The sequence below is a fragment of the Oncorhynchus gorbuscha genome, linkage group LG22 (genome assembly GCF_021184085.1).
Source record: "Oncorhynchus gorbuscha isolate QuinsamMale2020 ecotype Even-year linkage group LG22, OgorEven_v1.0, whole genome shotgun sequence".
NCBI classification, from domain to species: domain Eukaryota; kingdom Metazoa; phylum Chordata; class Actinopteri; order Salmoniformes; family Salmonidae; genus Oncorhynchus; species Oncorhynchus gorbuscha.
This window is the reverse complement of record NC_060194.1, coordinates 43,200,126-43,212,501: the sequence shown is the minus strand read 5'-3', so window position 1 is coordinate 43,212,501 and position 12,376 is coordinate 43,200,126. Positions and strand designations below refer to the sequence as shown.

Genomic DNA, 12,376 nt, shown 5'->3' with positions numbered 1-12,376 from the left:
CTGTAAATATCAGAAGGACTTTATGATTCATTTGTCGCCCTCTCTGCGGGTTGTCTATTTTGCCATTATATACATCTGAAGAGGATCTATGTCTTCCTTGTGTTTTGACATTAAAGAACTCTGTATTTGTTAAACCGCTTTTGGGTCCTCACTCACGTGCATAACAGGTCTATCATAATGTTGGCTGGTCGACGATTCACGGTCAAATGATTCGTTGAGAGCACCGGGACAAAAGTACAAAGGTCTTTTATGGCCAAGATACACCCCTTTCAACCTACATGACGAACAACAGATCTATAGAATGGGTCACAAGGTTAAGATCTGTATGAAAGATACCTATAATACATAGCAGACAACTGTTGACACAGCAGATACTTTCATTGTATAGAGACCAGTTTCTGGCCCTCCAACTCCAAACTGGAGTCGTCTCTCTCTGGTATGGTATAGAAAAGCAACATTAACCCATGCTCTTGAATGCTCTTTAGGTTTTATCACCCAAAATACATTGTAATTTTCCTGTTAGTGTTATCTCCCATCCTCAGTAGAACACACACACACACAATAGTTAAGAATACTCTATTCTGTCGAATAAAATAACCATTTGATAAAAGTATTACAACATAATCTTACAATTTTTCCTCTCACAATATACATTTGACATTTTTATTACTGAACAAAAATATAAATGCAACATGTAACAATTTCAATGATATTACTGAGTTACAGTTCATATAAGGATATCAGTCAATTTAAATGGATAAATTAAGACCTACTCTATGGATTTCACCTGACTGGGTGGGGGCTTAGTCGTGGGTAGCCACTGGGAAGCCAGAGCCAGCCAATCAAAATGTGTTTTTCCCTACAAAAGAGCTTTATTACAGACAGAAATTCTCCTCAGTTTCATCAGCTGTCCGGGTGGCTGGTCTCAGACGATCCCGCAGGTGAAGAAGCTGGATGTGGAGGTCATGGGATTGCATGGTTACATGTGGTCTGCGGTTGTGAGGCCAGTTGGACATACTGCCAAATTTTCTAAAACAACATTGGATGTGGCTTATGGTAGAGAAATTAACATTCAATTCCCTGGCTACAGTTCTGGTGAGGACCACCACTTTACATGTTGCCTTTATATTTTTGTTCAGTATACAGTACCAGTCAAAAGTTTGGACACACCTACTCATTCAAGGTTTATTTTTTTTTTTACTATTTTCTACATTGTAGAATAATAGTGAAGGCATCAACACTATGAAATAACACATGGATTCATGTAGTAACTAAAAAAGTGTTAATCAACAAATCAAAATATATTTAACATTTGAGATTCTTCAAAGTAGCCACCCTTTGCATTGATGACGGCTTTGCACACACTTGTTATTCTCTCAACCAGGCTCATGAGGTAGTCACCTGGAATGCATTTCACCTAATAGGTGTGCCTTGTTAATTTGTGGAATTTATTGATTTATTAATGTGTTTGAGCCAACCGCTGTGTCTTTGAGACGCAGAGTAGGTGGAAGGATGATCTCTGCATGTGTGGTTCCCACCGTGAAGCATGGAGGATGAGGTGTGATGGTGTGGGGGGGCTTTGCTGGTGACACTGTGATTTATTTAGAATTCAAGGCACACTTAACAGGCATGGCTACCACAGCATTCTGCAGCAATATGCCATCCCATCAGACTGGCGCTTAGTGGGACTAGTGGGACAGTGAAGCTAGTTGAGAGAATGCCAAGAGTCTTCCTTTTTTGTGGCGGTCCTCATGAGAGCCAGTTTCATCACAGTGCTTGATAGTTTTTGCGATTGCACTTGAAGATACTTTCAAAGTTCTTGACATTTTTCGGGTTGACTGCCCTTCATGTCCTAAAGTAATGATGGACTGTCGTTTCTGTTTACTTATTTGAGCTGTTCTTGACATAATATGGACTTGGCTTTTTACCAAATAGGGCTATCTTCTGTATACCACCCCTACCTTGTCACAACACAACCGATTGGCTCAAATGCATTAAGAAGGAAATAAATTCCACAAATAAACTTTTTGCAAGGCACACCTGTTAATTGAAATGCATTCCAGGTTACTACCCCATGAGGCTGGTTGAGAGAATGCCAAACGTGTGCAAAGCTGTCAAGGCAAACATGAGCTACTTTGAAGAATCTCAAATCTAAAATATATTTGGATTTGTTTAACACTTTTTTGTTTACTACATGATTCCATATGTGTTATTTCACAGTGTTGATGTCTTCACTGTTAAACTACAATGTACAAATAAAGAAAACAACTGGAATGATTAGGTGTGTCCAAACTTTTGACTGGTAATGTACATACATATGTAACAGTATGACTTTAGACCGTCCCCTCGCCCATACCCGGGCGCAAACCAGGGACCCTCTGCACACATCAACAACAGTCACCCGCGAAGCATCGCTACCCATCGCTCCACAAAAGCCACTACTTCAAGGTCTCAGAGCAAGTGATGTCCACGGTTGAAACGCTATTTAGCGCGCACCACCGCTGACTAGCTAGCCGTTTCACATACATACATACATACCTACCTACCTACCTACCCACACACACACACACACACACACACACACACACACACACACACACACACACACACACACACACACACACACACACACACACACACACACACACACACACACACACACATACATACATACATACATACATACATACATACATACATACATACATACATACATACATACATACATACATACATACATACAGTATCAGTCAAAAGTTTGGACACACCTACCCATTCAAGTATATTCTTTATTTTTTAATATTTTCTACATTGTAGAATAAGGCTCAATCTGACCATGAATCTGATTTTAAAAGTTAGGCAATGTTGTATTTGAGCTAACCCTAACCCTTTTCCTAAGCTGCTACGTTAATTATCCCAACCTGCTGAATAAATTGTCCTAACCTGCTATGAAAAGTCAATTTTGACATAAACTCTGTACTATCAATTCAAAACAATTTACCACTGGATCAGCGGAATTTAGTTCACCGGAAGAGGAATGACCGAGCGTGTGTTTCGTGGTCTCATCTGATTGGTCAAGGATGATAGCGTTTGAACCAATGAGAGGCAGACATCTGTTCACTCGAGCAACTCCGAAATTGCTTTCCCTTCCTTGTCATTCATTGAAATCACAAGACATTACCTGGAAGAGTCTCTTTTGAGGACAACGTTTAAGCTTTAGGCGGTCAAAATGCAGGTCTTGGGAGCATTCGCGATAATTCTGTCCATATTTTCTGTTCATTCTACCGTTTATTTCCAAGAACAATTCCTTGATGGAGGTAAGTTCGTTTTATTTCTGACGTTCCACCCTCGTCTAGAAACGTTAGCTAGCTAGCCCACTTACTCAGGCCGTGCACAAGTTTCAAAGATGGACCTGGAAATGAGTTGTCACACTGCCTTCTCTTCAATTGAACTGTATGCTGCATATTTTGTTGCACATGCATTATTTACATGTTAATGCTAGCTATATTGCTACATAATGAAAGAAAATTAGCTTTGACAATGTAAAATTTGCAGACTTAGTTAGTTGGGCTACACTGGTCTATTCAGACAGACTCATGAGTTCCATTTGTAACATTTGACTGACCATACACAAACAAATGGCTTGATGATTAGGCATGTCAGAGAAGTAGCTGGTGACACTTAAAAAAAAAAAAAAACTGAATTGAATGTTTTTGCCCTTATCAGATGGTGTCTAGACTGTAAAATTACTGTGTTTGAGGTGGAGAAGGCCTTGTGCCATATTTTCCACTGTTTTGCGACGTCAGTGACTGGTCTTCATTTGTTTGATGATTCTGACTGTTCATTGGTTGGTGTATTTTTCTGCAGATGCCTGGAAGACTCGCTGGCTGGACTCTAAGCACAAGGCAGACTACGGGGAGTGGAAACTGACAGCTGGTAACTTCTATGGAGATGCTGAGAAGGACAAAGGTTAGTTCATTATTGCCCCTTGGGTCGATGACCTTACTGGGTCAGTTTCTTTATTGTCTCCTGGGTCAGTGCTGCCTACTAAGGTTTGGGGTCATTTCAGGAAGTGAACTGAAATTCCTACACTGGTTGTAGCTTTTTGGTTTACTTCCTGAATTGATGGAATTTACCACAATTCTGCAGCCTGCTGTTTGGCTGGGGTCTTGAACATGTTCTGTTATTAACTAAGATACTGATAATGGCTGTTTGTGATTTGTGACTATTGTGTTGTCACCCATTATGACTGTTATACAGCGAGTATTCATCAGTGTTACCATGCCTCACTCTGGCTGTGTCCCCAGGTCTACAGACGAGCCAGGATGCCCGTTTCTATGCCGCATCGGCCCGCTTCGAACCCTTCAGCAACGAGGGAAAGACTCTGGTGATCCAGTTCACTGTGAAACACGAGCAGAAAATTGACTGTGGTGGCGGTTATGTCAAGGTGTTCCCCTCCACCCTTGACCAGGCTGAGATGCACGGAGACTCCCAGTACTACATCATGTTCGGTAGGTACCTCTGTCTGGTCTTATGGCCAGTGCACTGGTGTGTATTCATTAGGGCACATAGAAAATTGTAGCCAAACATTTTGCAACATAAACAAGAGTTAAAAAATATATATATTATACAAATTCAGGTAGGTCCCTCCCTGTTTTTGTTCCATTTGCTTCCATTTGGTTAGTGAATACACACAGGAGTTTTTCTTAAATTTAACACATTGTGACATGACCAGGGAAAACTCTGGGTCCTTATTGGAGCCTATGAGTAGGTTTATTTCCTAGTCTAATAACATGGGCAGGAACATCAGGACTGGTGTGTGTGATGATGACTCAATTATATTGGACAACTTTGTGGTGATAGGATGGAAGGTCTCTACTAGAGGTTGACCGATTATGATTTTTCAACGCCGATACCAATTTATTGGAGGACCAAAAAAAGCCAAAGCCGATTTCATTGTTTATTTGTAATAATGACAATTACATCAATACTGAATTAACACTTTTATTTTAACTTAATATAATACATAAATAAAATCAACTTAGTCTCAAATAATGAAACCTGCTCAATTTGATTTAAGTAATAAAAAACAAAGTGTTGGATAAAGTAGTAGTGCTGTATGTGCCATGTTAGCTTTTACATTTAACATTGAATGTTTAAAAAAAAGAATTGTCGTAATTATGTACAATTCTGGAAAATTAGTTTGCAGCGAGCCAGGTGGCCCAAACTGTTGCATATACCCTGACTCTGCGTGCAATGAACGCAAGAGAAGTAACACAATTTCCCTAATTAATATTTCCTGCTAACATTAATTAAATTAAACTAAATATGCAATTAGCACCGCTAGTGCTAATTTGATCATACTCTGTCCTGCGACCTGTACAGGCCCTGACATCTGTGGCTACAGCACCAAGAAGGTCCACGTTATCTTCAACTACAAGGGCAAGAATCACCTCATCAAGAAGGAAGTCAAGTGTAAGGTAAGGTGCTCTCGTTTTGATTTCTGTCCTCTGATTACCGTCTCACACACACACACCTACTTTAACCTAAGCGATCTCTCTTCCCCCGCTTCAGGATGACGAGCTGACCCACCTGTACACGCTGATCCTGAACCCAAACCAGACCTACGAGGTGAAGATTGATAATGAGAAGGTTGAGTCAGGCACTCTGGAGGAGGACTGGGACTTCCTGCCGGCTAAGACCATCAAGGACCCCGAGGCCAAGAAGCCCGAGGACTGGGACGACCGCCCCAAGATGGACGACGCTGAAGACACCAAGCCAGAGGTACAACCACTGTCTTTAAACACCACGTGGCACCAAGCCTATTCAAATCAAACTTTTATCTAAACTGCATTTAGATCGTATGAAGACACTTTACTGTAAAATACACCCAGTAAAAGAAAGTAGAGGACAGATGCCTCATTATTACTATAGTCAGTGCAGGAGCTGTGTGTTTTATTTAACTAGGCAAGTCAGTTAAGAACAAATTCTTATTTTACAATGACTGCCTATTCCCCCTGGCCTATTCCCCCTGGCCAAACCCCCCGGCCAAACCCGGGCCAATTGTGCACCGCCCTACGGCCGGTTGTGATACAGCCTGGAATCTAACCAGGGTCTGTGGTGATGCCTCTAGCACTGAGATGCAGTGCCTTAGACCACTGCGCCACTCGGGAGGGGCTAGTAGCAACACCACCTCAGATGTTTCACTGTTTGACTTCCTGTTCTTCTGATAGATTATTAAACTCAAAAGTATTGTGGAGCTCCTGCTCTTAAATATAAACAGGACCAGAGTCCCTACACCTATTTCCGTCCAAGTCATATAGTATTATTGGTTTTACAATGATATGGTGAGGCTGACCTCGACGTGCCATAGCAGGAAGTGATTTTCATATTGTGAGTTATGTTTCCAGGATTGGTCCAGTAAGCTATACTGTAGTAGTAAATGACTGTTGTTCCAGGACTGGGATGTGGCTGAGAACATCCCTGACCCTGATGCCAAGAAGCCTGACGACTGGGACGTGGACATGGATGGAGAGTGGGAGCCGCCTGTGATCACCAACCCAGTGTACAAGGTTTGTGTTAAACTAGGCTGGGGCGGTGATCAGTGATCACACTATACCAGTGTTCCTCAACTCCAGTCTACAAGCCCAGAACAAGTGTACCTAATTCAACTAATCAAAGGCTTGATATATGTAGTTTGACTCAGATTTGTTAGTGTGGGTCTAGGACAAAAATGTGCAATGGATGGTACTCGAGGACATTAGTTGAGAAACACTATCAGCTTATCAAACTGAACCAAGAGGAGTGTTTTCAGCTAATTTGTCAATGAGCTGTGCTTAGCCAGAGTGGTATTCAAGACCGCAACGTTGTAGAAACATGTTATTCTTGAAAGGGAAGTTCTAGCAACTTTTTTTGCAACAGCTTTTGTTGCCATTCAGTTTTTGTGAAATGGAATGGAGGAAGTTGTTTCCTGAAATAATGCCACACAATTTGGACCGTTTGTTGCGAAACTGGTTAGGACTTAACCTTTGTGCAACTGGCACAAGTTGAGGAAGACTCTATAGACATTATCACACTGCATTGTTCTTAACCCCAGGGCTAGATGCATTGTTCTTAACCCCAGGGCTAGATGCATTGTTCTTAACCCCAGGGCTAGATGCATTGTTCTTAACCCCAGGGCTAGATGCATTGTTCTTAACCCCAGGGCTAGATGCATTGTTCTTAACCCCAGGGCTAGATGCATTGTTCTTAACCCCAGGGCTAGATGCATTGTTCTTAACCCCAGGGCTAGATGTATTGTTCTTAACCCCAGGGCTAGATGTATTGTTCTTAACCCCAGGGCTAGATGCATTGTTCTTAACCCCAGGGCTAGATGTGTTGTTCTTGGCCCCAGGCCGAGCTGCAGTGTTCACGCAAGCATTTTTTTACATGTATTCCAAAGCCCTGGGATAACGGACAAGCGATCAACATTTTTATTTAGCATTTTAGTCATTTGGTAGATACACTTATCCAGAGCAACTTACAGGAGCAATTAGGGTTAAGTACCTTGCTCAAGGGCACATCAACATATTTTTCACCTAGTTGGCTCGGGGATTTGAACCAGCAAACTTTTCGGTTACTGGCCCAAAGCTCTTAACCGCTAGACTACATTTTGTCTCTGACATGCGACCACTGTTTACAAGGCACTTAGTAATGCCATTTCCTCTTGCATCTGGACCAGCATTTGATTTCCAACAGTGATAGTTTCCGAGGTCAGACAGCAAAAACAATGTTTTACTTTTCATATGCGATCTCGCCCCTGTACATAGATGAATCAAATCAAACTTTATTTGTCACATGCGCCGAATACATAAAAGCTATGAAAAGTGTTTGCTGCCCTTCTAGCAGTTGCTTTAGTTGAGTAAGTACGAAGACATTAGCCAACCTGCATGGCAAACATTTTTGTTTTTGCACGTATTACAGTATTTTGCTCAGATTGAAGGACGAAATGGTATGATTTTACTGATCAAATTAACATGCATATGTCTTCGCTAACCGTGCTCCGGAGCAGGGCCAACTAGCCCACTTATAAAATGTGCAAGAGTGAACATTCGCTTAGCCCTGGGCTAAAAATCTTCCTTAGCCCTGGGCTAAAAATCTTCCTTAGCCCTGGGCTAAAAATCTTCCTTAGCCCTGGGCTAAAAATCTTCCTTAGCCCTGGGCTAAAAATCTTCCTTAGCCCTGGGCTAAAAATCTCCCTTAGCCCTGGGCTAAAAATCTCCCTTAGCCCTGGGCTAAAAATCTCCCTTAGCCCTGGGCTAAAAATCTCCCTTAGCCCTGGGCTAAAAATCTCCCTTAGCCCTGGGCTAAAAATCTCCCTTAGCCCTGGGCTAAAAATCTCCCTTAGCCCTGGGCTAAAAATCTCCCTTAGCCCTGGGCTAAAAATCTCCCTTAGCCCTGGGCTAAAAATCTCCCTTAGCCCTGGGCTAAAAATCTCCCTTAGCCCTGGGCTAAAAATCTCCCTTAGCCCTGGGCTAAAAATCTCCCTTAGCCCTGGGCTAAAAATCTCCCTTAGCCCTGGGCTAAAAATCTCCCTTAGCCCTGGGCTAAAAATCTCCCTTAGCCCTGGGCTAAAAATCTCCCTTAGCCCTGGGCTAAAAATCTCCCTTAGCCCTGGGCTAAAAATCTCCCTTAGCCCTGGGCTAAAAATCTCCCTTAGCCCTGGGCTAAAAATCTCCCTTAGCCCTGGGCTAAAAATCTCCCTTAGCCCTGGGCTAAAAATCTCCCTTAGCCCTGGGCTAAAAATCTCCCCTTAGCCCTGGCCTGGGCTAAAAATCTCCCTTAGCCCTGGGCTAAAAATCTCCCTTAGCCCTGGGCTAAAAATCTCCCTTAGCCCTGGGCTAAAAATCTCCCTTAGCCCTGGGCTAAAAATCTCCCTTAGCCCTGGGCTAAAAATCTCCCTTAGCCCTGGGCTAAAAATCTCCCTTAGCCCTGGGCTAAAAATCTCCCTTAGCCCTGGGCTAAAAATCTCCCTTAGCCCTGGGCTAAAAATCTCCCTTAGCCCTGGGCTAAAAATCTCCCTTAGCCCTGGGCTAAAAATCTCCCTTAGCCCTGGGCTAAAAATCTCCCTTAGCCCTGGGCTAAAAATCTCCCTTAGCCCTGGGCTAAAAATCTCCCTTAGCCCTGGGCTAAAAATCTCCCTTAGCCCTGGGCTAAAAATCTCCCTTAGCCCTGGGCTAAAAATCTCCCTTAGCCCTGGGCTAAAAATCTCCCTTAGCCCTGGGCTAAAAATCTCCCTTAGCCCTGGGCTAAAAATCTCCCTTAGCCCTGGGCTAAAAATCTCCCTTAGCCCTGGGCTAAAAATCTCCCTTAGCCCTGGGCTAAAAATCTCCCTTAGCCCTGGGCTAAAAATCTCCCTTAGCCCTGGGCTAAAAATCTCCCTTAGCCCTGGGCTAAAAATCTCCCTTAGCCCTGGGCTAAAAATCTCCCTTAGCCCTGGGCTAAAAATCTCCCTTAGCCCTGGGCTAAAAATCTCCCTTAAAAATCTCCCTTAGCCCTGGGCTAAAAATCTCCCTTAGCCCTGGGCTAAAAATCTCCCTTAGCCCTGGGCTAAAAATCTCCCTTAGCCCTGGGCTAAAAATCTCCCTTAGCCCTGGGCTAAAAATCTCCCTTAGCCCTGGGCTAAAAATCTCCCTTAGCCCTGGGCTAAAAATCTCCCTTAGCCCTGGGCTAAAAATCTCCCTTAGCCCTGGGCTAAAAATCTCCCTTAGCCCTGGGCTAAAAATCTCCCTTAGCCCTGGGCTAAAAATCTCCCTTAGCCCTGGGCCTACTGCTTTTTAAAAACAATGGCTAAGACTAAAGCAACAACCATGCGTTGTCTGCAGGGAGAGTGGAAGCCCAAGCAGATAGACAACCCTAACTACAAAGGAGCCTGGGTCCATCCTGAGATCGATAACCCAGAGTACGCCGCTGACTCTAACATCTACAAGTTTGATGACATCAGTGTCCTGGGCCTGGATCTGTGGCAGGTGAGACTGGACACCACAGAATGTTAAATATAACATAATACATTATACATGCTACATATTTCAAATATGCATTTTAATGGTGGACACCTGTGAGAAACTCCTATTTTTACCCTCAAGTTTTACCTAACCATGTGACCTTGCCAAGAAACTCCTGAGGGGGTTTACTACTAAGGGTCTTTGAGGGTTAGCCGACTTCAGTTCGCTTACTACAAAGCAGGGTCAATGAGTTGGCCAGCTAACGTGCCTAAATATATTTAAAAAAAATATGAGCTTGAAATGGGAACGATCTAGCGGACTCCACAGTCAAACACACACATTGAAGTTAAGCTTTTATTAATGACCCTGAAGATTGGTTCTGGTTGTTTATCAATGTTAGTTGGCGAACCCTCATTGAATCTGCTTTGTGTTAAGCTCAGGTAACTGAAGCTGGTTAGTTTTAGAAGACTCTTGAGTAGATCTCGCTTCCTTTGTACTTTACCCCTATGGCCTTATGACTATCTACAGTAATGCTAATTGTAGATAGTAGGGCCTTTTCCTGGTCATGTGAGAAATAAATAGCTTTAAAAAGATAAAAATAAACATTTTATCAATGTAGTTAAGACGCCAACATGAGTTTCTTTTCAGGTGAAATCTGGCACAATCTTTGACAACTTCCTGGTCTCAGATGATGTGAAGGAAGCAGAGGAGTTTGGAGCTGATACATGGGGTGTTACTAAGGTATGTGATAACTATACTGTGAACTGGCTGGTCCTCTATTCTCCTATGAGTGTTTATTGTACATTCCCAATATTAACACACCATGTTTCAATTCATCAACCAATCAACTCTTTGGTTATTTGAATCTGGTGTCCTAGTGCTGGGCTCGAGCAGAAATGTTGAACATGCCACCTACCACAATAAGGCTTCCAGTTCACTGTCAATACATGTCCATCTACTGTTACCTCTTTACACATATCACAGGAGCCAGAGAGGAAAATGAAACAGGAGGAAGATGACAAGAAACGTAAAGAGGAAGATGAGAAAAACAAAGAACAAGCCACTGAGGCAGAAGACGAAGGTGAGGACGAGGAAGGTGAGGACGAAGGTGAGGACGAGGAAGGTGAGGAGGAGACTCCAGAGGAAGGAACTGAGGAAGAAGAGGCTCCAGAGAAAGATGAGCTATAGGCTGGCTTGGACACAAGTGTCTGTCTGAATCCCAATTCAACCCCTAGCCACCACAGTCTCTAGTGTAGATCTGAGAGATTCAGGAAGGATGTCCACAATTTGACTACAATTCCAACAGAGGGCAAGATGGATCTGCCAATTATGCAATCCTCTGAGATCTACATAAGTACCTATGAGCTAGGGGTTGATTTGTGATTTAGGGTGTGTCCCGCTCTGGCTCTACTTACCAGGGAGTTATCATGGCTGCTATGCATCCATCCCCTGAGAAGCCAATGGGTCCATTTGAGGGTTACAAGCTTTACTGAAGTGTATCCCAAATGGCACCCTACCTCTGATATAGTGCTGTTTTGACCAGGACCCCTGGGTAAAAGTATTGCTATATATTAGGTGATCGGGTGCCATTTGGGATACCGATTGGGTGATATTGGACTTAGTGATTCACACATCAGCTTGTATGTTTATAGGTGATTTTTGTTTCCCTTACCCAGATATGACATTCATAGGTCCTCCCAATCCAGTATGTCATGCTTAATTGTGTAGTATGTTCAGTGTCTTTATATCCAACAGCAGTTAATTTGACTTTTGTACCGTGTAACAATGCTATATTCCCCTTGTCCATCGGCTCTGACCTTTCTTTTCCGACTCAACGTAACACACCAAGATGTTCTCTGTTCTGACGTGATTCACAAAGTCACTGGTTGTCATCGTTTGGAAATAAATTGGTTCTTGTACCACTGAATGTTTGTAAAGTGCAACATATTTCTCAACATGCCTTGTCATCCACCTGGCACTTTGTCTTTCACACATCAGCTCATTGTTATTCTACTGTGTTCTCATTACATCCATTTTGTTTCGCACTGAATTTTCCTCACTGTTTGTTTTGTCTTTACTGTTTGTTTTCATACGTGTTCAATGAGATTACATGCTTGGCCAATTAAAACAGTTGTTGGGTTCTCTGCGTTTTGATGAATATTGTGAAAGATTAGTCATTTATAAATTGTCCCTCCTGTCCTGCTTTTGAATTTGAAAATTCCTTCTCCCCCCCCCCCTTGAAAGTATAGTTATTGTTTGAATGGCGTTCCATCCCAACAATGCCACGGGTCTGGACACCAAACATATAATTGCTGTCATGTCAACCCCATGTTGTACAGCAATGTCACCTAGGAATGCACACTTTTCTAATAATGTTATTGATACCAAAGTTT

General features: G+C 42.7%; 1 protein-coding gene across 1 annotated transcript; it reads left to right on the top strand.

Moving 5' to 3' along the window:
• The first annotated feature begins 3,133 nt into the window (after window positions 1-3,133).
• Window positions 3,134-12,124, top strand: LOC124009657 (calreticulin-like). The gene is made up of 9 exons (XM_046321680.1): window positions 3,134-3,317; window positions 3,868-3,969; window positions 4,308-4,511; window positions 5,386-5,480; window positions 5,575-5,784; window positions 6,459-6,572; window positions 9,864-10,007; window positions 10,632-10,724; window positions 10,968-12,124. Exons 1-9 carry the CDS (start codon window positions 3,230-3,232, stop codon window positions 11,169-11,171), a joined length of 1,254 nt encoding a protein of 417 aa, XP_046177636.1. The 5' UTR covers window positions 3,134-3,229; the 3' UTR covers window positions 11,172-12,124.
• Window positions 12,125-12,376: the final 252 nt, after the last annotated feature.

Excerpts from the sequence above, each read along its gene's own strand:
- LOC124009657 (XM_046321680.1), top strand. The coding sequence starts at position 3,230 with ATGCAGGTCTTGGGAGCATTCGCGATAATTCTGTCCATATTTTCTGTT. Across the intron at positions 5,481-5,574 it reads AGAAGGAAGTCAAGTGTAAG|GATGACGAGCTGACCCACCT; the intron begins GTAAGGTGCTCT and ends CCCCCGCTTCAG. Across the intron at positions 10,008-10,631 it reads TGGGCCTGGATCTGTGGCAG|GTGAAATCTGGCACAATCTT; the intron begins GTGAGACTGGAC and ends GTTTCTTTTCAG.